Below are 24,291 nucleotides of genomic sequence, written 5' to 3'. Positions count from 1 at the left end.
CATTTGCTTTTATGGTATGCTAAAAACAGTTCCAAAACCCTGCTTTAATTACAAATGCATCAAAAGGCAGTAAGTCATCTAATATAAATTCCTGTCATTAAAAATCTTGCTCCTTTGAAGCTCTCATCTGTAAGAGGTTGTTTATGCATTTTTCATGTTTTGTTTACTTTGTTAGAAATTTTGCTTTTGGCTGTATAGACTAATTTCAGCAAGACTCCATTCTTACACATATTTTGATTATTAATATTACAATACAGTATGGGTAAGGAGGTTGTCTACAAGGCTTTAAATAGATTTAGATAGTTCTTACATGAGCTTTGGGCCTTTAAATTATCAACTACACACCAAATGGATTTACATTCCTTGGTTGCAACATCCTTTGATTTAGGCAAAACAGTCTGAAGAATTATTAAAACATACACATAATTAAAAGGTTCCATAGCACTCTTGTACCTTGTTAATTAAAGCAATCTCCATGTGCCTACTTACTTTAAGATACTTAACATAAATCACTCAATCGCTAATTCTGTTTCTTCATCAAGTGAAATAACAAGAAATAACATTTCCAGACCCCTGTCTTTGGAAAGGGACATGACTCACATCTATATATACCACCTATATATGCCATCCTGGTCACAAGTCCTTCATATTACTTCATATCACTCCTCCCATGTCTCCCATCCTGTCTGTGATATCATATCCAACACCTTACAGCCAATTCCAAAGGGAAATTTTCCATTCTTTTCCTATTAGGAAATACTTGGATTACAAAGCCAAAAGCATTGCTGAAGTAACACTACTGTTTTCCACTCTACAGATTCTTTTAGCCATGAGAGTGATTTGTTACTTTCTGAACACTCTGGTCAGCAAATTGTATGCAGCTGCCTTCCTATGCCACACCTATTCTTCATCTGTTGTTCACGGAATACTGTGGGCTTCAGAATTCCCCTAATGGTAAAACGCTGTTTTCTGTCATGTCTGTTATGTGTAAAGACTTTAGTGAGAATGTCAGTATTTTACATTCCTCTCAAAGATGGACTTGGCTCCCTCTCCCCAACTCAACTGCATTTAACAGTTCAAAAAAGGTGTAAGCAAATTCTGGATTGACAGCCAGATCTATTTTTGCCCACACTCTACACCAGGTTTGTACAAAAAGACCATTTTCATTTGTCATTATTTTCACAACATCAAGTCACTTTTGGCTTGTATGTTTAGGTAGGATTTTTTTTAAAAAAATTACCTTCTTATGAAGGTTCCTTACCTGGAATATTATCAGTTCACGTGGATTTAAAAGTAAAAAAAAAATAAAGCTAGAAGTAAACCCACATACTAAAAATTAATTATTTCCTCTAAATTATTCAATCCTTAACAAATGTATTCAAACTAGTTATGTCCACAAATCAATTCAAGGCCATTGAAGAGAAGCAATTCTTAGCATACTCAGAAGCCAAATTTAGCATGATGGGTCAACGGCATACAGTACTCAGTTGTAAAAGACCAACTGGGATCAAAAATAACCCAGTTTAAATTCAGAGGGAATTCAATTTCTGCTGATTTTTTTAAGTACTGCCAAAAAATTACTGAAATACACTATCCTAGTATAAATTTTCTTCATATATTACCCCACCTACCTCAAAAATATGTTTTATTCATGTTTCCCGATATGCCTGTGCGTTTCCCTACATTTTATACAATCCTTCCAAGCCCTTAGTTCATGACTATATGACTTCCCATTCTGAAATCCCACCATAGACAAGGCTTCATTATTTCCAGATAAAACTACACTATCATTAGCCAAGAAACTAACATTTTAAACAAAAGCAGTACAAAACACAAACAAAAAATGAGTACTGAGTAAACAGATCATCATCCAAGTTCCAACTTCAATGTAATGACAAAATCAACAGCATTGGTGGTGTAAGTAAGGTGACAAAAATTAATGTTTAATATTATATTTGTCAGAAGTAATATTTACCAAAAAGCAACACTTTCCTGCATATTTATTTGTGCAGAGATCAGTTATGGACTCTTTAGTAGAATGTTATATGCATGATATCTGTCCAAGCTTTTCAACAGAAGTTCACATGGTTTTAATCACACAGTGCATTTCAAGGAGAAAAAAAATTAACATATATGCCACTGTAACTGTACTCCTAAAAAGCTTTTAGTTTGCTATCTTAAATTGTGGTTTAATCCATAAGTATATGCAATTTTTCAAAATGGTAACAAATAAAGAAAAAAGTCAGTAAAAGTTTTGGGAGATATTTTATTAATGTACAATTTTATTAGCAATGTACAAGAGACATTTTAATTATCTATGTATCCTGTCTCCTCGAAGTTTGGTAAATGCTTGTTCATATATAAAACTACACAATGCTTTTTTGCGAAGGCTGGAAATTGTGAAAATCTAAGTGCTACAGTATATTTTGTAGTGATTTAACACGTTGTCCAGATGAGTTACCAGTTACTTCAGTGAAGGACTTCTAAAAATATTTCTGATCAAGTTCAAATGCATCTGTTCATAAATAATGATTGATTTGCTCATGTCCATTGTACTGCTAAGTACAACTGTCTCCAACATAAAATACCGTTTCAATACATTTCTCCACATGGACAACTAGATAATCCAGTCATATTTACTTTTAGCCAAGTCTAATACAAATTTACAAGTAAAGTAACTTCAAAATTTATTCAGAATAATTATTTTTCAACCAGAAGCTTTACTTTGGACAATGCAGAAGTATATTGCAAGTGACATTCTGCAGCAAAAGCTGGAGGCTTGAGAATAACAATGAAGAGAGACTAAGTATCAGCAATACACACTTTTACAAGAATTCTGACCATTCTGAATGTTAACATTAAAGACCAGATACTTAAGTTTGTGCGCCTGTCAATCCATACCTCCACAAAAAGAAAAATTAAAAATATCCCACAGAACACAGTATTTCAGAGAACATGTTAGACACTGGCATGACATTTCTCAGATCAAATTGGCAACTGAAATTTAACATCCACCTGAGCTTGCTTTGCTAAGGTTACTATTTCAGACAGCTTCACCACCTGAAAAACAGAAAATAATGACTTAATTTCAAAACAATTCTAACTTGACTGAGCTGGATCAATCTTTTTAAACAAAGTAATGCCAGAGAAACATCAGTAAGATCTTAAAGGGGGAGGTGGGTGTAGGATTATTACCTAGGTCAGTACTTCTTAACCACTTTTAAATGAAAGATAGTCAGGTCTTCTAGAAAACATCTGAGTTAATAAAGTTTGTTTCTCATTTACAACCAAATATCTTGATAACATGCTAAAAGTTTTAAATTTTATGTGCCACCCTATTATCCTGGGAGCTGTTGGGGTATCTGCTCACGAGAGAGAGTCTATATATCTAAAACTATTTCTTCTCTGAGTTCTTATTGCAAGTATTTCTGGATCTTATTTTGATACCTTATGGAGCCTCATCTTCTCTTGCATAACAACTCTAAATCTCTCTGAATTACTTCCTGCTTAGAATGAATTGTTATAACTGAGTAAGTGGTTCTGCAGAAAAAAAGAAAGACTCAGAAATGTGTTTCCCCACCATATAAAATCCATCAGATGCCTTCTAACTTTCTGCAGATCAAAAATTTTCATCTTTACTGTTGCTACACATTCCTAGTGTGATTTGCAAAAACAAAGCAAGGTAAATACACCCAAAAAAAAATCACAAACAATGTGTCTGCATGTCTGACTTTCTAATTATCTTATGAGGCAACGAGATGATCAACTACAGTTTTAATCACGCACACTGAAATATAGTGGTGTATCAAAGGAAGTGCTACATTGCATTTTTTCATCCACCTCAATTTACATATTTTCTCAAAATTAATAAACCTAAGCTCTTAGCCATTCCCATACCAAGGGGAGCAACTGATCTGATCACTGGTCTGGTTTTCGTTTGTGGGGTTTAATAGCTTCTGCCTGCATAGTTGTTTCCCTGACAAACTACGTACTTACCAAATTGTTAAACACTTGCTTCAGGCTCTGATGATAATAACTGGCACTGTGATTTATCTTAAGCTACCTTAAGTTGATTGAATGGAGTTTCAACTTTTCAATACTCTGCAACAGATGGTATGTTCTGAAAAGAATATTCATAAGCAGCTATCTTACCATTTTTGCAGCTTCATCCAAGTCATCACACGCAAGGATTTTGAGGCCGCTAGCTGTTATTAAAGCTTTGGCATCATCAACTCGTGTACCTTCAGAAACAGATAAAATGCCACTCATTGAACAGGAGAGTACTACTACTAGGGAGCCTCTTCCAAAAGTTAGTGAATAAATTTAGAAGACACCTTTAGTAGTTTCAAAGCAGGAAATCTCTTTTTATTAACTTGCCAACCCTTACCATCTAAACTCAGGGTTTGCCTTATTTTTCCATAGACTTCAACTTACAGGCAACTTGCTACACAATATACAAGCTCAATAACAGTTGTCGATATGGACAGAAATATATTCAAATATATATGAAGCACACTCACCTTGCAACCGTACCACAATAGGGATTTTTAGCTCCAAATCCTTTACTGCCATAACAATGCCTTGTGCTATAACGTCACATCGCATAATGCCACCGAAAATATTTACCAGAATAGCCAGTACCTACAGAATCAATGACAATATTCCTGTTAAAAATGGCCAAAGGCACATCAGATAAAAGCAGAACTCAGCCTTTCAGCCTAAGAAAAATTCAAGCTCTTTAAATGTATTAAGGGACTCTGCAAAAGACACGGAACATTTCTGTTCTAGAGAACACTGGCAACAAAAGTACACTTCTATAAAGTACAGCAAAACATACAGCATAACATAGAGCAGAACAGTTGCTTCAGGAAATCAAATTTGTCAACTGCTTGTCTTTCCGCTTCTAACAGTTCTCCAGCAGAGGTACCTCCCACACCAGTACCTCCACATACTGAAGAAGCTGCGCTAAAGAACACAGAAAATTTAAAAAATTCTTACACAAGACAATGTTTATACAGTTCACAAAAAAGCTAGCATGCTTAGAGTTAAGCTATCTGAAATAAATTTTATTCAGGAGGGTTAAGCTGGCAGCTAAGGGGTAATCTTTTTCCTACTCAAGCAGTGGAAAAGAAGGGTAAAAAGATCACAGCCAATGGTGAAAAATGAAATAAAGCAGAAGCCAAAATGGATAAACAGCCTTGGAGGACAGAATAAACTTAACAAGACAAAACATTCCTGTGCAACTGGTTAATACACAGAAACTTGGTTCTCATTATCTTGCAATTAGACTAACTCATCTTGTTACATTGTTATTGCTCCTGCTACTGATGGGCAGAAGCAACTGAGACTGACATCCCAGAAGGCTGTTCCAAACCAGCCCTGAACTGAACCCTGAGTGCCAGCCAGAGTGCAGGCCATGACACCAGTAGGCTGCACTGCTCTGACTTTCAGCACCAGCAATACTAGTTATAGTTATAGTTTTTTGATAAAAGAGTGAGCAGCTGAAAGAAGGCAAAAAGGAAAAGTTCTATTAAGTCTGTTTGGACACCCTCTATCCATACATCAGCAGAAAACTGGCATTGCAAAAACTGGTCCCAAATCACCAACCCCCAGATTCTTCCTTGTTTTCTTCTTTTCTCTCTGCAATTTAGATGTTCTGTGCCTGTGTCCCTCACTGTTCCCTCAATTCGCTGGGAGAATGTGAAGAAAGAACAAGTCTTATGAGGAGTGGCTGAGGGAGCTGGGGTTGTTTAGCCGGGAGAAAAGGAGGTTCAGGGGGACCTTATGGCTCTCTACAACTACTTGAAAGAAGGCTGTAGTGAGGTAGGGGTTGGTCTTTCCTCCCACATAACAACCAGTAAAACAAGAGGAAATGGTTTCAAGCTGCACCCAGGGAGTTTTAGATTGGATATTGGGAAAAATTTCTTTCCCTCAAGTGTTGTTAAGCATTGGCACGAGCTACCCAGAGAAGTGGTTGAGCCCCCAACCCTGAAGTTATTTAAAGGACTTGTGGACATGGTGCTTAGGGACATGGTTTAGTGCAGAACTGGGTTGTGTTAGACTTCTGGTTGGACACAATTTTCAAGGTCTTTTCCAATCTAAATGGTTCAATGATTCTAAACACTCTTGCAGAGAGTGTCAGACTCTGCATTTGGTAATAAGTGTCTTTCCAGTGAGGCAGAGACTAAGCTCCTCTTAAATCACTCACTATTTGTTTCTGGCCCCTTCCAAAGATGAGCAAGTGGTGCCCAACATTCTGGTGTAAAAGTAGCATATCATTACCAGGTTCTACAAGTCACTCCCATCTTTTTCTGTTATCCCTTTTTCAATATTTTTCTTTCTTTTTAAAAAGTCCCAAACTGCCAAGTTCCCACTGAGATTAGCACCTCTTATGCAGACCATCAATCCAGTCCTCACATTATTTTTCTGGGATAGTACAGCTCTTCCTCTAGTTTCAATCGATTTATTATTTTAATAACATGCGAACACTTTTGAGAAACTTTTAATAGGGTGAAAGATTAATGCCCTTCCAAGCCCATTACAAAGTTATTTTATCTTACATTACACATAACCAATACTTTAGAAACTTGTTTGTGCACAGCACAGCAAACTTTCATCTCTACAGCTGTATGCACGAAGGAGATCCAGCTGCAAAATGGGTCCAAGAGAAAAAAAAAGTGGAAACCCATCCAAATACTGCTTTCTGTTTGAACAGTGGGCTGTGGGAGTTTCCAACTCCAAGATTTCTGGAAAGATTCAAATACAACTCTAACTTCAACCAGAAAACACAAAACTGTCTACTCAGTACATAGCCAAAGAACCTATTTTTTAAAAAGGGAAAAAATGCAATAGGTTTTCATGCCTCCTTCATCTGCACCAAGATTAAACTAACATCTCCATCTTTTTCCCTTTCTAATTCTATTCTTATAAAAACATGTTTTCTGGAGAGCATGCACTAAGCATTGTCTTCCAATGCCTGTTTACCACTGTGTAGGACCTTGATACGCCAACTCTTCCCTCACCTTTTTATCAGAGGTAATAAGCTTAAAGGCTTCTGTCACTTGCTGCACTGTAGCACCACCACCAACATCAAGGAAGTTTGCTGGAGTTCCGCCGTGAAGTTTAATTATATCCATTGTGGCCATAGCTAAACCAGCACCATTGACTACATGAGAATAAAGATAACATTTAGGACTTCAGTTTATAAATCCATTAGGTCATTTAACATTCATTAAATAGAACATACCTAAGCAGCCTATGTTTCCATCCAATCCTATATAATTGAGATCTGCTTTTGCAGCATCCTTGTCTCTTTGGTCTTCCTGTGTCCAATCCTGCATATCAAAGATCTTCTTCTGGCGATAGGCTGAATTACTGTCAAAGTTTATCTTTGCATCCATGCACATCACTGAAAGCAAAAAAACCCCCACAACTAACCATCATTTAATATCAGAATAACAGTTCAACTGCTACATGAATGTGTTAAAGTATGTTAAGCCAAACTAGGCAGCTAGGTCATACAGTCCAAGCACAAAGCTTTGTGGAAAAGACACACTTAGCACTGCAACTAAACACAAGATTCTCTCCAGTTTACCCACGCAATCAGTTAAATACCTTTAACTGCACAAAAAGGAGAATAGCTATTTCTTGAGACACTAAAAACAAAAAAGCTTACAACAAGTTGTTTGATAAATCTGGGCAAATTATGCTTCACTAATTAGCATATAATTAATCACTACAGAAGATCTCTGGTTTGAGGGTTTTTTAGTCCCTCTTAGTTTTTTGCTTTTAGATTAAATATATAGTGTGGGTGCATGCATGTAAGCACACAGAAACACAATGAAAAAAATGTCTGAGTTGAAAGAAAAGGTGTTGGGAGAAAACACAAAACTAAGTTTTATGTAGATATAGCAGGTGACGTGGAAAACCTAGAGTATTCTTTACCTCAGAACTAAGTTTCTGTCTGTACAAATGTATCCCTTGACTTCTATCCCTCACTACAAATAATATAAAAATGACAAGGTACAAGATACAGATGGGAGAGACTGCTCCATACCATTAATTTAAGCAGTATTATTTAAAAGGAAGAAAAAAAAAAACAGGACACTACCACAAAAAAACCAAAACCCACAAACAAACAAACAAAACCACAAACAAACAAACAAAACCACAAACAAACAAACAAAACCACAAACAAACAAACAAAACCACAAACAAACAAACAAAACCACAAACAAACAAACAAAACCACAAACAAACAAAACCACAAACAAACAAACAAAACCACAAACAAACAAACAAAACCACAAACAAACAAAACCACAAACAAACAAACAAAACCACAAACAAACAAAAAACAAAACAAAAAAAAATAAAAGGAAAAAAACAGTAACAACCCGAGTTCAAGTACAAATATTCTCTCCAGATTTATTTTTTACTGAGAGGGGAATTGGTTGTGATTGAATAACTATTCTGCAATTGCATATGCTAAAAACATGATAAACATCAGGATATTATTTAATACATCAATAATGTCTTTCAATACATCAAACTCAATCATTCAGTCATTCTGATACCTGAATAGTAAAGGCAGGAGATTTCTAAAAGGTGCTACTATTCTGGTTACCTTTACAGTACCAATTTGGATACATGAGATGGGTCAAGTTTCAATTCATGAATTTTGAAAAGACCTAACTTCCACGAATGCCTTATCCTGGGTAGTCACTCAAGAGTGGAAGATGTGTTCTTTAAAAAAAAAAAACAAACCTTGAAAAATTAAAAAAGGAAGCTACTTAAACTTAGGATCCTACTTAGCAATTTAGAGCAGATATCTACTATGTTTAGATTAGGCAAATTTATATGCTTTATTAAATTTGTTTTTCACCATACCATGTTAACACTAAATCCTCTTGCTGTATACAGCTAAAGTTTTAGCAGTGCAAAGCAGGTAAGATTTACAAAAACATCAAGGTGGTACATGAAGAATATGAGTAAGAAACATTACCAACTCCTGATGCATCTTCCACCATAGGATTTATTTCTATCATGGTAGCATCATATTTCAGAAAAAGATTATATAATTTGATCATATTTTCAGCTGCTTCATCCACCAGATTAGGAGGAAATCCCATTTTCTGGGCAAGCTAAAAGTAAAAGATTGGTTATCAGTTAATTCATGTTAGAGGTGTCTCAGTTTAGCTATTATTTCAGTGTCAACTGAATTTACAAATGTAGAACCTGTCCTGTCTACCTGGGGGAAACAAAAGAGTAACTCTTAGGTTTTAAATTATTCTTTTCAGTACAAAACACTGCACTTATCCTAAAACACAGCTAGTAAAAATTTATAACCACATGCCTTTACAAACCCATATAAAAGCTAGATAAAGGACTGCCAAGTAGTTGGATTTACACTATCACCTGAAAATACTCAAATATCTAGTTCAAATCTGTTTCAAAAAAGGGTTTCTGACAACTCAGTAGGTTGAATGCATACATACTTTACAAAATTTAGAAGCAACCCTCCCATCCTTGATGATGTGTACTTTCCCACATTAACAATTACCCTAACAGCTTGCTCCTTTTTTATGCCTTCTACTATATCAATGGGTTCCTTAATTATCGCATCAGGATTCTCTGCAGCAACATCTTCAATATTAACACCACCCTGAGAACTGCCTATCAGCACAGGACCCTAGAACAGAGAGGGGAAAAAAAAAGTATAAGTAATTTTATACCACAGAATCGAAACTCTACTCTTCCCATATGATACCTCACAGCAATAAAACCTTGTTAGAATTTTTTTTTTATTTGAACATTTTACTTGTATGCTCTGAGGAGAGTGTTATTATCTACTCAATACTTCTGTATAAAACCTTTTAATAATACTTTCCAAGTTTTAAGGTGTATGTTGGGTCTAATTTCTTTTAAAAAGGAAAACTGTCCTTTGTGTCCACTGTAGCAACAGATCAATTAACAAAGACATACTAGTTTTAAATTTTGATAGAAAGATTGAACTCAGTAATCATATGAATTTTATCTTTTAGGTTGTCACTAGAAAAAGAACAACCTTCTCATCTCCATGTTCTCCACTAACCCCTATACAAACACTGATCAAACACCAGGCACTTATTCATTTTGCCATGCTCCAACTTCAAGGACAAATGTAAGTGTGCAAAACCTAGTGATAAATTACTGCAAACCATACCTGTTCAGCAGCTATAGCCATCACTGAAAGTTAAGTCATGGAGTTCTGACAAAACAGCACTGAATTATTCCATAGTAAAAGAACCTAAGAAACCAGAATTGATAGCATTTGCAGTAGTTTTGTTGTTTGGGGTTTTTTTAAACTGTCTAAATCTCAACAAAAGCATCAAGGACTTGGTATCATCAAACCTAAAAAAATCTCTCCTCCAGTTCACAGTTAAAACATACTCACTTGTAGTACCTCAACCTACCTTCCTTCCCTTATCAGCATCCATGCATGGATTATGACCAGGGGTATACTAAAGCATACGTGCACTTATCAGCAGAGGTCTTAAACACTAAACAGCTTTATAACTGTTGACAATTAATTATAGAAAATGCGACTCTAGTTCAGAGAACATGCTTAATAACCACACCACTCTCCTCCCATTACCATCCTTCCAAATGGAAACATATAGCTGGCAAATTATCCTGCATCTAGTAACAAGGTTCAACACAAACACATCATAAAATAACAACCAAAGTGAACATTTTTGCCTAAAGCATAAACCCCTGTTGGCAAATAATATCCACGTCACCAAGTTCCAGTTTCAGCTGACTATTTTAGTCTTTCCCCCCCCCCCCTTAAAGGAAGAAGTTTGCAACATCAGGAATAAACATTGTGTACTATTCAATCCTCACACTTCCTTCTTTTGAAAGGCATTTCCTCACCATGAGCATCCTATGCATGTTACAGCAACTACAAGCACATCTAAAAACATAACTTATAAAGTCAGCAGTAAAAACAAAGCACATCCCTATCACAAGGCAATAGCCCACACAGTATACTCAATATACACAAATAAGATTTATTTTTTCATACAAGAGCAAGAACAAGTCAGGAAAACATGTTTTCCTTCTTTATCTAATTTGTTTAAATCAGTTACAGGAAATTTTATTTCCACAAGGATCCCTGCTTATTGCTTACACGATTTTAAGATTCTGAATCTGTTAATTTACAGCATTTTAGCGCCACCCTGTGGCAAATCTGGGGTTCGTACAGCAACATTTCGATCCTCCCCGCTCTATTACAGCAAATATCAGAATGTAGGTGCCTAGGTCACATAATTGTACTGCAATCGAACACAACGGATATTTTCCTATCAAAAAGAACACTACAGAGGAAGAGAAAGAAGTAAATGCAATACTTAATTCCTAATACTGTTACAAAAAAAATAAATTAGAATACAACTAGTTTTCTAATTCCTCCACAGAATATTATTTCATACTCACACCAGAAATACTCCAATTACCAAAATCAGTGCCTCTGCAAACACTTTAAAATCTGAATAGATGCATCTGAACAAAAACCCAGTTTTTGTTGAGCTTCAGAAAATAAAGTTCCAAGACCTGTTTTACCCCAGCTTCATTAAAATTATTTACCAATTCATGCTCTATGCTCCACAACAGAACACTTGTCTGTCCGAAAACACTGACTCATTTCAGTAATGCAGCTTGAATTGTAGCCTAAAAAACCACATACCCCACACAGAGTTCATACAAGCAGAAAAGACTGTGGTATTCATTTTCCTGAAAGCTCTGAAGACAGACCTCTAGGCCCAAATCTTCTTATCAATTTCTGAAGAGCACTGGCATAAGAAAGCTAGCAGCACACTCAAAATCGAGGGACACACCCATACACCTCTAGAACCTTCCCACATTAGAGAAAAAGGATGTTTGATTTATACAGGACCATTTGCTCTTCTACAACACTTTTACTTATCTTGTTCCTGACAGTCTTAAACAGTGTGTACATGTACATGCACACATATAGAACTTACTTGAAAAATATAGCTAATATGGGCATCCAGTAGTAAGTGCAAACTAAAACCAAAATGAAAATAACCCCCTCATTCCACCCATCTCCTCTTCAGCCATGTGACTCTGAAGTTCAGTTGGGACTACCAATGCTTATTTATTATCCCGTAAATTTAAATTGTAGCATTTAAACTTCTTTAAAGCACTTAAAAACTAAGGCAATCATATAGTCAGAGATATTAGAAAACAATTTAGCTCATATGCAGTTTTGATTTTCAAAAGCAAGTAAGTGAATAAACAGTACAATAAACAGTTTTGTTGATTTTTTAAAAACTCAGTTAAAACAAGTTAACTAGCTTACTTTTATTTCTCATATTACTCACTTGAAAAGACCTTTCCATTGTTATTGCAAAATAGTATTCTCTCCTGGGATACCTCCGCTCACAGATAAATACTTGATTGCATATCCTGCCCTTTTCTCCTGTCTGCTTGGTAAACAACTTCTTTCCAATCATTTTGGAGGAGATATCTTTCGCTTCTTCTGGACTAGAATAAAAGAAGCTCAGAATGTGACACAAAAACTGCTGAAAAAACAGAAGTAGCATTAAAAAAAAAATCTTACCTAATTTTTGTTATTTTAAGGTTAAGAATTAAAATATTTGTTTTAAAGAAAGCAATAGGTTCAATTCATAATGTGAAACTGTTAAGTTTTTCTACTTGGTTGGATAATTTAAAAACAACTTACGAAAAAACTATTTTCACTCCTCCTTTGAGGCCACCTTCAAATGTTCCTTTTCCTCTACCACCAGCTAAAACCTGTGCTTTTACCACAAGATCCTTTGTACCTAGAACAAAAGAAAACCCAAAAATTTGTCATCTGTAACTACTAAAACAAATTGCCCCAACTAGAATAATAAAGGCTGCTTTAATTTTATCCCGCCTTCTCCACTCCCACCATTCAAAATACAACCATGTAAACTGAAGACTGTATTGTAGCTCATACAGATTATTCCAAAAGTCTCAAATAATCCACACATTGCAGCTTTAGGTTGCTCTGTGAACAAACCTTGGTGAATTAGTATTCAAAAGTGTTGGTACTTTGACTGTTCTGATACATCTTTAACATGTGTTTGAATCACAAGTGATTAAGCACCTATTAAGAAATTGTTAGCATCTCAGACTATTAACAAGATGAAACTGAATACCTGGCACACTGTAATCCCAGATTTTCCTCAATCAAGTACAAATACCCTATATCTGTTACCACTATCTTCCCAGCAATGATGTGTAACTATAGCACTTATTCAAGTCAGATTGCAGGTCTACAGCTTTCACCAGAGCACTGATGCATGAGCTTGAGTGCTTTGCAGAATGCACAGGCCTAAACAAATCCATTGTTTTTCCAAGAACAGGCAGAGTAAGCCCTTTAGTTGGCTTTAACTGTTTAAAAATCCTTTACAAAATATTCTTCCAGGTAGGGGAGACTGTGCATTTGGGTTTAAAAAGTAAAGTATGAGAATATAATTAAAATGAAACTGGGATATCCTGAAAGATTAAAGGCAAAAAAAAGAGTTCATAAAGTCATTTAAGGTGATAAAGGAAGAAAAACTAAGTCCTGAGTTACTATTCAAGTTCACTTAGAGTACAGAGAATAACTAGACGGCAAGATGTTAAGAGCTGGCCCATTCACATTTGTTCAGCACATCCCACCTCTTCTCATGCCACCATTAGTTGAGCCACTCTGGTCTTTCTGAGCAAAGAAAGAACTTGCTGTTCTCTTGGATGTGAAAAGAGAACCATGGAAAAGCTTAAGAATAATTACAGTACTCAGGTAAAACTAGTCACTACACATACTGAGGAAGATCATGGCAGACAAAGAAGTTGTGTTGATTTCTATTTTGACCTGCATCCTGCTTGGGCAGGTAAAAATAAACTTGCATAATATCACAAGCTACGAAGGCTATAAACAAAGGGAATACCCAAGTTACTACTCCCAACTAGCTACTGGTTGATTTTACTTCTTGACTGCCTACCTATCAACAGATCTCTGAATTCACAACTGATTTAAAGCCCTTTTTTTTCCACAAGAAGCATGAAGGTTATGAACACACAAGTATATGTCAACTTATTACAGTCTATGATTCTAACATTTAATTCAGTTCCTGAAGATAACTATTTTTTTATAGCTACCAAGTATTGGCAATCGAGTAAGATAACATACTTGATAGAAGCCACACAAGACTTAATTTTACGCAGCTACTCTAAGTACCAAGCCTGCTTTAGGAAACACTAAGTGTCATGTGTGAATAAGACTGTAAGTAGCAGCTTCATGGATAAATGAAGTCGTGTACTCCAACACGCGAGATTAAAGTTCCATCCATCTGAAAACAATTTACCTTTAACGTACAAGGAGCACGACTTTTCAGTGTTAGTATAAAAGAGAGAAAAATACTTTCTTATCTGTGAAGAGGTTAACAAAACCCACCAGCTCACACTTGTTCCCTTGCTCACGGAGGACCTACCAGGGCTCCTCCACAAGGATCTGAAGTGCCTCAAATATTTAAGATCTAATATATTCACAGCGTTATTTTACTATTTTGAGGTTTCCATGGAAGATCTGACAATGTTTCAGAAGCAATATACTTATCAATCAAGACTAAAAGATTTAACTTACAGTCCACTAATAAGTTCAGAAGATAGAGTCCTATTTCTCCGCTCTACTTTTCATTTCCTACACAAGTCCAGAAGCTAAAAAGCTGCTACTACACAGAAGTTTTCAGGAAAGCCAAAAGTTCACCCACAGGCACCTCTTTGTGGTGGTCATTCCTCCTAGCAATAAAGACCAGAATCTGAACAAGTGAAAACTAGATCCCAACTAATGCTCTGGCAAGACCTCAGCTGGAATATCACACTTAGCGCTGGGCATAGAATTTTTTCTGGCTACTAGGATGATCAATGAAATTAAGAGATACTCTCAAAAGAAGAAACTAAACGAGCTTAGCACTTCTTTAAATCTATCAAAGGAGAAGAAAGCAAGAATATAAGTAAAGTCTTCAGCCATACCTGTGCAGGATAGAACAAGAACACACAACTATGGTGTGACTCTTGGGGATGGTTCTCTGCAGGGCTAGAAGCTGGACTCAATAATCCTTGTGGGTCCCTTCCAACTCGGCATATTCTGTGATTCTGTGAACTACATGTACATCATTCATTCCAGTTGCTGCTCTACACCAGCCAAAAACAAAAGCCACCTACCAAGGGAAGTCAGTTTTAAAACGGTGCAAGAGAAAAAGACCCTTGTTTACACAAAAGATAATGAAGCCTGCCAGGAGATGGGAAAGAAGAGCAGAAGAGTCAAAAGGAACTGGGTAGAGATGTTCCCTCTGATATTTCTAAGACAACAAATATGAATGCTGAGGGGAAAGGAGGGGTAATGGACAGCAAAAATAGGCAGGCTAACAACTGCCCTAAATACTATGTTCTTTTGTCCTTAGGTAGAGTATTGGGCTAAATGCATCACTGCTCTGATTCTCTTAGATGTTTCTTTAAAATGTCATTATTATGCATTATTAAACTTTGTCAACATCTGAAAAAAAGTGTGAGAAAAACAACTTTTAACTTTTCACAATCAATTTGGCCGTAACATCACTGGATTATCCCTTATGCAACAACTGTGTCATTAAATGAGCAGGATATTAATGATTTGTAAATTGTTTTCCTACAGCACTCCAAGCAAACTGCTTAATTGCATAAACACATAATACTTCAAGGTTTATTTAACCAGCTATGTTTACAAGCAATTAAGCTGCACAAATGTACCTGAAACAAAATTTAAGATAATATGTCCCAAGGAAACCATAACTTAAGCCATCATGCAGGAAGTTTATTGTTCAATAAACATTTTTTCCCACAGCTCCTATATAAAATTACCCTAAAACTAGAGGACAGAAATGTTTGCTCATACACCCATGTGCAGTGTTAGAGCTGCAGCACTGTCACAATCTGACACAGAGAACTGCTGATACACGGTAATGCAAGGAAAAAAATTGGAAACCAGCAGCTACTATCATTTTCTACTCAGTATCAACAGCTGTGCCCTTGTGTTTTGCTTATATGGCTTTGAAATACTGCTAGGCTTTTGTTTCAATAAAATATGGCAGTTTCTGCCCTAGAGCAGGTACCCACATACAAAGCCAGGACAGTTTATGTCAGCAAACACAATCCCACAGAAGTCCTATACTGCCTTCTGTCTTCAGCTTTTCACTGCAGTCTTTTCTTGTGCCAGCATAAGCATTTGTGTGATCATGCCTTGAGAGAAGCGATTCCCTGAAGGTAAAAGCTCACACAGCAGACAGTACTTTTGCAGACTTATGCGCCGTGTGCCACGCGCATGCACAGGGACACTTCAGTGAGCAGGACTTCAGCTTTCAGCAGCAGTAACAAACCATAAAGCCTTAACACAGGGCCCTGGAACATCAGTACAGACAGTGTCCCAGGTAAGCAAGCTACAGGCCAAGGCACAAATCTCAGAACACGCATTTGTTAAGCATCATGTTTCCATGTTAATGGCAGTCAGCACTAAACACACATGTAAGTAGCAGAGCCTGAAAAAAAATCAGGAAATGCTTAGAAAATTAAGAGTAGATACCAATGAGGACAGGTGTCTGAAATCAGCAGAACGCTGACTTAGCACTAACGTGTTCAGGACAAACTGTACGAAAAGATTCTGCTTTACAAGTTTCCATTCTGACTTCTGTCAAATCACATTAACAGGTACTTCTCTGCCCAACACTAACTTTAGCAGCAGTACTGCATTCCACATATTACAGACGCCTTCATGATAACTATGCAAGCCTAATCTACTCTGACAAGACAGACAACAATAGAAGGCAGTGACAGGTTAGTAACACAAGTGTCAACCAAGTTCCCAACTACCATTCAACTGCAAACTTATCCTGGGAGAGAGACAGAGACACATAACTTTTGCCTCAGCTAGTATTTCGAAGTTCTTGTACCAGAAAAAGTAACTCTCCAGTTATAACACAAACTATGTATGTTTTTTATTGCACAGATACAGTAACAGCTCTAAGTTTAAACAATATAGTTTATTTACTGGTATTAGGGAGCAAAAAGATGGGCTTTTAACTAAAAACAGAAGCGTCAACCCAAATAATATGCTGACCCTAACTCTGTCAACAGAGGTAGAGAATCTCTTCAGATATATGGTCTGCATTTTGTTAGTAAGTATAGTTATTTAGAATTCTAACTTAAAAATCACATTTTTTCAGCATTTGAAACTTTTGAGTGTTCAAAGACTCACTGCAGACAAATCAGATGTATGATTATTGAAATAATTATGTTCCAGGAATCTTCATACTTTCACTGAAAGGACCATACCAGTCAGGAGAGCAAACAGATGTTTTGCTATTACAAAATAGTTTCTACTCAAATACTTCCTGACATTATTCAACTGCATCAAGTTCGTCATCAGCTCACAAGACAGGTTTGGTTTTGGCAACAGTCTAAGTCAAGCAATTAAAATACAGAGGTCAAAATCTTAATCTGCTGGTTAGACAAGTTTATTTTAATTAGTGAATTATCATCAACAACATGTTTTGGTATTTTAACTTCAAAGGAGTAAAGCACTACAGAAGAAAGCAAAAGCTAAAGCAGAATGTAAGCTTCAGATGCCAAAAAGGTTACATTTGCCAGAATTTAGGTACATGTTTGGTTTCTAGACTACTACCTGCTACTGCTGGTTATCTAGAGATTTTGACCAGGTAAGCAGAAACATAACTGCATGATTTTTTTAAAACCTGGGGGATTTCTGCACAAATTTGCCACCTTAGATCATCATCCATGTCCTAGAGCATCTGAATAAACACTCTGGAGTTTCAGACTCTACTATCTAATGTCTTTTAGGTTGTCTGTAGAGTCAAGCAGGTAACTGACCAATGGGGAAAACTGATAATGGCAAAACAACCAAAAAAATACTGGGAACAAAATCTAGACATGAGCTTTCAGTATGACATAGAACATATAAAAATCCCAACAACTTAACCACAAACTACAAAGGAAGGTGTGGCACACACTAGGGAAGAAAACACTCTAGCTTTTGTGCCACAGTGCCTGGAATACCTTTCTTCTGAAGAGCTAGTAAAGAAAAAGCACTTTACCTAAAAAAATTATTTCACACGTACTACACTTTGATTTCTGACTAAATCAAGCCTGAGAGAAAAATTTCTATTTATAAATTTACCCAGGTTTACACATCGCTATTTTGGTTTGTTTTTTTTTTAAACAGATAAAGGTTGTAGACTTAAGCCATGACAGAAAAATAAATAATATCTAAAAGAACTTAAGAGGTTTCAATAACATTGAAAAGACCTTAAGAGATCTGAAAAAAAACATCTATTAATCATGGAACTTTCAGCAGGAATGCAGCCAAGCCAATTATTTGAGTCGTTCTGTAGAAAGCATACCAAAAATAGAACATTCTTTAAAAACCACACATATATGGAGCTGCACTAGAGCTCTTAAACTGCAACAGTAAAAGCAGCAGACTCCATTGCTTTCAGTCTCCTTTCAAAAACTTTGAAGTAGAAAAGTGAAATGTTATGCACTCAGTTCTTTAACACCTCCTTATTCTGTACACATTTTTGTTTTTCTAAAATTTGACACTGCCATTAACATTAAGCTGTGGGATTCACTATCTGAAAATTCGACAAAACTACTGACACAAAAGCTTCTTCAAGATATTAATGACTTAAAAAGTCTTACTTCTCAAATCATCATGAACAGAAATAAAAGAAAAGCAGGCTTTGCTACAGGCATACAATATGTCACTCCCTTCCACACACCCGTAACCGGAGAAAGGTGTCAGGAAGCATCAAAATCTTAGTTACAGCAATAAATACACTTTCATAGGTGCTGTCTTAGCTCAGCAGAACATACTATTTGAAATGTATAACATTGCTATTTGAAATGTATAACATTGTTATCTGCTATCACACTGATAAAGCATATGTTCTTCAAAAAATAGTCTTTAGGTTCATTAGTCATGTTCTTGATAACAAACACGTATCAGTTGCTAAATCAGAACTGCTCACAGTGCTAGCTGGAATGCACACATGGCTGAGAGCAAACCATAAGCTTGGAGGCAATTATCAGGACGTGCTGCAGCCTCTTATTAACACTCAGGAACAGAACTCAGCTCATTTTTTCAAAATGTAAGCGAGATGTTCACGTAACACTGATTTAGCTACAGCCACAGCTAACGATGATAATCACTGTTAATGGGAAGTTTGTACTTGTTATACATTGGGTAAAAAGTTACCCATTTCTAAGTGAAGTATTTGCAAAAGAAATCCAATCCCAAACTCAACCTTTAGTCAGAAATCTGCTCTATGTAAATTTATCAGGAGCATGTGGTTCAGCACTAGGGAAACAGAGCAAAGAGTATCACCAACTATCTTTGTAACAGTCTAGGCATGCATTTGAAAAAACAGTTTTAACACAAAAAGAAACAAAAAATAATTTCACATCTACTGGCAACTACTCTTACACAACAAAAATAAACAATGAGCAGGTGGACAAAAAAAGTGATTTTTTTTTTCATTCTGATAAGAGATTTGGTTTGTTTGGTTTGGGTTTTGTTGGGTTTTTTTAAGTACATACTAAACGAAAACTGGTGGGTAAATGGCAACAATAACAAAGAAAACCAAAACACTGGAGCAAAAGATAATCTGTCACCATTCAGAATAAGTTTATGTTTGAGCAATGCCTCAAAAATTCAAGATCCTTCAGTGTGTTCTTCCTTTTGGGAAGTCTTCCTTTCCTCCTCTCAGCCACAGTGTTGAATACACACTAACTTCAACGAAGTATTTGGCTGTCAACCAGAAGCCCCAAATTCCTTTACTGAAGGATGCTAACTCACACACTGCACAACTTCATTTTTCTGACCCGCAAGAAATTGCGCAGAGTCACATACTCCAGATAACAGGAATACCTGTGACATCACATGGATGACACAGAGCTATAAACCAGCAGCTGGATGTACCTACTTTGCTACAGGATCCCACTCCAAACAAGGAACAAAACAAAGGAACCCTATGAGTTTCTGGGCTGTTGATTAAAGAGTCGTAGACAAAGGTGGTCTGTCTCATTTGCCACCAGCAAGATTTGTGCAAATATTAAAGTAGAGCAAAGGGGTATGCCTGATCTATGAAGTTCTGATCATGCTACAAGCTCACTCTTGACAGAAGGCAAGAATCTGAATTTTAAACCATTCTCAAAAATACTTCAGCATCTTCCTTTCATATTAATAAAATTATTATAATTTTGTATCATTTACTCTCTAACAGAAACAAGATAAAGAAAGCAGGCAGACCATACTTGAATTTCTGGGACATCAGATCTGAAGGAAAATCAGCTTTTCAATTCCTTTCTATATTACAAAGCAGCATAACTTGCTCTAGAAGAAAAATTATCTTCTTTTTCAGATTTCATTTCTTAAATCTACACATGAAACTGAAATGAATCTAACAAAACCTATAACCTCAGGAATCACTACAAATATATCTATCTGAAGGTGAAAAGAGAGTTGGGCATGTACATAGGGGAGTAAAATACAACAAGCAACATTCTTCATTAAAACTATGTGAGAAGCCTACTACACCTTTCTGAGGGAAAAAAAAAAACAAATTTTAAACTAAAAAATAACCCAAACACACAAATCAACTAACCAAAAAAACCCCCCTCTATTAATGCCTCACACAATAGAAGTTGATTCTATATTACATTCAAATTAAACAAAAAATGTTACTAGTACACATAGTAGGTAAAGTGGCAAATTAATAGGCAGAATCAAGTCCAAATTAAAGCTCAGCCTAAATAAGGTATTTAAGCACCAGGTAAATGAGGCTGGATACTTTTTCCACCAAAAATCCAGGAAATAAGTGTATAACTACAAGCCATCAAAGTGCTCCCCCCCATATGAAGTAGGTGCATTCTGCCAGAAAAGCACGCTCACAAAGGACAGGATTTTACTCTTCTTCTGCAGCCTAAAGGTAGGTATGTTTTGCATCTTCTGCTCTCTATGACATCTTGTCACCACCACTGAAGCTCTTCACACAAGATTTCCTTTAAGCTTGCTTGAAAGCAGAAAGAAATCCAGGATTTGCAGAGTCTATTACTCATCTCAAAGAAGGTTAGATAGTTATATTAGTCTAGGCTACTACAATTTATACCTGACCTATTCCTTCTTAAGAGGAAGGCTGCTTCACAGGAAGGGCTCTCTTAAAGAGAAGGTATATTCAGAACTCCAACGAATGCCTTACCATGAAAGAGAAAAAGTAGTTACACCTTGTATCAATCCCATGCCTATTTTGTAAAAGTTCTCTTTAATAATATACCTATTTCTTTTGCTATTTTGTAAGCTTCATCTGGCGTCTTGGCAACTACTCCATGTGGAACAGAAATGCCAGCCTCCTTCAACAGTCCCATGCTCAGGTATTCATGGAGCGATAGCCTCCTCTGTTGCTGCTGTTGCACCTGAAATCCATGATTGTTGAGTATTCCTGGACCTCCAGCGAGTGCCTGAAGGAAAAGAATTAAAAAAAGAAAACAAAAACAACGAAGAACATGACTGTTGTGAAAAACTGCCCTCTTTGTTTAGGTTAAAAAAAGTCTACATATTAAACAAGTACAGTTCAGTGTCCTAATGCAAACACCTGCACATTTAATCCTACCATTCCACATTAGTCATTCATGTCTAGTCAGGTATTTGGTTTTGGAGGTTTTACTGGGCAGTGGGAAAGAGCTGGTGAAGCTGCTAGCACTGACAAGGACTGGCAATGTTAAAACACCCTTGAGTGTTCAGTTAACATTTAAGTACTTTAAGGAAAACACCTGTAAGAAAAAGAACCTCGAGGAATTTCAGAAGCATATTGTAACATGTAAATTAGTAGCAACAAAAGTGAAAAATGTTTGCTGCTTTTTCCGTATTTCAAGAGACAGGAACAAGACCTTCATTTTTTACACACACAAAACAGCAAGCCCACTGAATTCAGCTAACCCATGAACAGAGATCAGCAACAAAAGATTCATGGCAAAAAGACTACAAACTTTTCCATTAATTTTAATTTATTTTTTTTTTTAGCATGCACCATTGGCACAACCACCGAAGCAAAAATCAGCTTGTACTAGAAAGTTTCTAACAGACCGGATTTTTAAGGGTTTTTTTTGTTTTGCAAGCAGACAACACAAGAGCTTCACTACGACATTCCAAGTTAGCGAATCGGCAAGGCCTATTTAATCTCCAAAGGATTCCTCCCGTAAGCAGGAGGCCCTTTCCTTGGCACAGAACCCAAGGGACAGGTGCCGACCGACCGCCGGCCCCGGGAGGCCGCGTGTAACACGAGAGGGGCGCTCACAGCGACCGTCTCCCCGAGGTGGCAGGAGGAGAAGGTGGCACCGAGTGTCACCCACTGTGTCACACACGGCAGCCCGCGGAGCTCTTTCGTTTGCACCGCCTGCCAGGGGTGCCGCAGCCAAAACCAAGCCAAGAACAGGAACCAAGAGCAGAGGCTGGCGGAGATGCGAGCTGCACAGCCCGACCTATCCTATGGGCAAGGTGACGGCGGAGATGGAAACACTGGGTTTTCCAAGCAAGTCAGGGGAAGGGGACGCTGAAATGGAAGCACGCCGGGAAGAGCTGCCACACGCAAGGACAGCGCCTGCGGGTGTGCGAAGGTAAGCACGGGGCTGCCAGCCCTGCCAGCACCGCAGGGCAGAACGGCGGCGCGAGTGGGACGAGACGGCCGCTCCTCCCGCCGGCGCTACACAGGGAGCGACCGCGATCCCGACCCGGCTCTGCCTCGGCCCCGGCTCCGGCTCCGCCCGTCCGCCCGCCCGCCTGCCCCGTCTCCCGAGCGGCGGCTGTACCTTCCCCGCGGCGGAGCCCAGCGCGGCGCGGAGCCCGCTGCCCCTCAGCCCGGCCGACGCCCGGCTGCAAATCATGGAGGCCGCCATGGCCGAGCCCCTTCGCCCTCAGGTGCCCCTGGCAGCGCGCACGCGCCGCTCCCGGCGGGGGCGGGGCAGGAAGCGCCTGGCGCGGCGCCTCTGCCGCGGTGACGGCGCGAGGGGAGGAGCGGCTCTGTGGTGTCCTCCTCGCCCACTTGTTTTTCAGCTGTTCTGGTTTTAATAAAGGTTACTTTTTTCTGACAAGGTTCCTAAAAAAGTTTGTAATCCACCAACAACGTTTTTACCGCGTCGGCCTCCGCTGGCACCGCCTGTGTCAAAGGGGAGGAGAGGGGCACAGCCCCCTTCTGCCACCCCACCCTACCGGTTCAGCTTCAGAATGGAAAATTTTTCTATATTTTCACTCTGAGTAATTTTTTTTTCTATTTCAGGGTATTTTCATGCAACAACTCAAACGCACCCATTATTTGATAGGACAAGAGGAAATGGCTTTAAATTGATAGAGGGCAGGTTTAGATTAGACATTAGGAAGAAATTCTTTACTGAGTATTGTGAGGCACTGTCACAGGCTGTCCAGAGAAGCTGTGGATGCCCCATCCCTGGAAGTGTTCAAGGCCAGGTTGGATGGGGCTCTGAGCAAAGTGGTCTAGTGGAAGGTTTCCCTGCCCATCATAGAAGGGTTGGAACTAGATGATTTTTAAGGTCTCTTCCAACCCAAACTATTCTATGTTTCTATGACTGCAGTCCCAGTATTTCTAGGTATTTTGCAGCCTATCTTCCCCCCGCCCCATATCAGGCCTCTCCCCCACCCTACACCACAAACCCCATTTATGCCTCACACAGCTCCAAGCTGCGACTCTCCCTCTGCGATTCATGGTCTGTACCTTCGTGGCCTTAAGTTGGTCATTGAAAAATTGAAGCAGAGGGCAGGTATCTCTGCAGAAACTAGTGACCAGACCCGTGATTCACAAGGAGGTGAAGCTTTTTCCTTTAAACCAAAATGGTAATTGGGAAAAGAGTAGTGGCCTAGGATATTGGAACGAGAATGTCCTCTACCAATAATAAGGAAAAATGCAGTTATTTCTGTATGTTATGAACATCAAAGCTAGATCTGATTTAAAGGAAAGCCATGCTGGAGCTATGATTCTCCTGAGTTTTGTAGCTGGAATTATCCATTAACTGGACAAGTTGCCTCTTTTTGTTCTGAAACTGAAAATGCACTATCATAACTTCTCCTTGGGTGAGTATTGCAAAAGATGGAGTTAGCATGGTTCAGTTATTTCGCTCCTGATCCTCTGCTGTCCTAGTGTT

At 37.8% G+C, this 24,291-nt stretch overlaps 1 protein-coding gene across 1 annotated transcript; it reads right to left on the bottom strand.

The window, feature by feature from the left end:
• Positions 1–2,246: 2,246 nt before the first annotated feature.
• On the bottom strand, positions 2,247–23,104 carry SUCLA2 (succinate-CoA ligase ADP-forming subunit beta). Its single transcript, XM_051779326.1, has 11 exons — positions 22,945–23,104; positions 21,414–21,597; positions 12,746–12,845; positions 12,384–12,546; positions 9,563–9,691; positions 9,005–9,143; positions 7,247–7,408; positions 7,023–7,165; positions 4,521–4,641; positions 4,153–4,241; positions 2,247–3,060 (listed from the first exon to the last, which is right to left on the bottom strand). Exons 1-11 carry the CDS (start codon positions 23,029–23,031, stop codon positions 2,986–2,988), a joined length of 1,392 nt encoding a protein of 463 aa, XP_051635286.1. The 5' UTR covers positions 23,032–23,104; the 3' UTR covers positions 2,247–2,985.
• Between the last annotated feature and the right edge of the window lie 1,187 nt (positions 23,105–24,291).

The sequence above is a fragment of the Manacus candei genome, unplaced genomic scaffold (genome assembly GCF_025592945.1).
Source record: "Manacus candei isolate 608988 ecotype Guabito, Panama unplaced genomic scaffold, ASM2559294v1 h1tg000014l, whole genome shotgun sequence".
Taxonomy (NCBI): domain Eukaryota; kingdom Metazoa; phylum Chordata; class Aves; order Passeriformes; family Pipridae; genus Manacus; species Manacus candei.
Note: the sequence above shows the minus strand (reverse complement) of the source record. Positions and strands in the feature narration are given on the sequence as shown.

Excerpts from the sequence above, each read along its gene's own strand:
- SUCLA2 (XM_051779326.1), bottom strand. The coding sequence starts at position 23,031 with ATGGCGGCCTCCATGATTTGCAGCCGGGCGTCGGCCGGGCTGAGGGGC. Across the intron at positions 12,547-12,745 it reads GGAGTGAAAATAGTTTTTTC|TCCAGAAGAAGCGAAAGATA; the intron begins GTAAGTTGTTTT and ends CTTTTATTCTAG. Across the intron at positions 3,061-4,152 it reads TGGATGAAGCTGCAAAAATG|GTGGTGAAGCTGTCTGAAAT; the intron begins GTAAGATAGCTG and ends TCTGTTTTTCAG.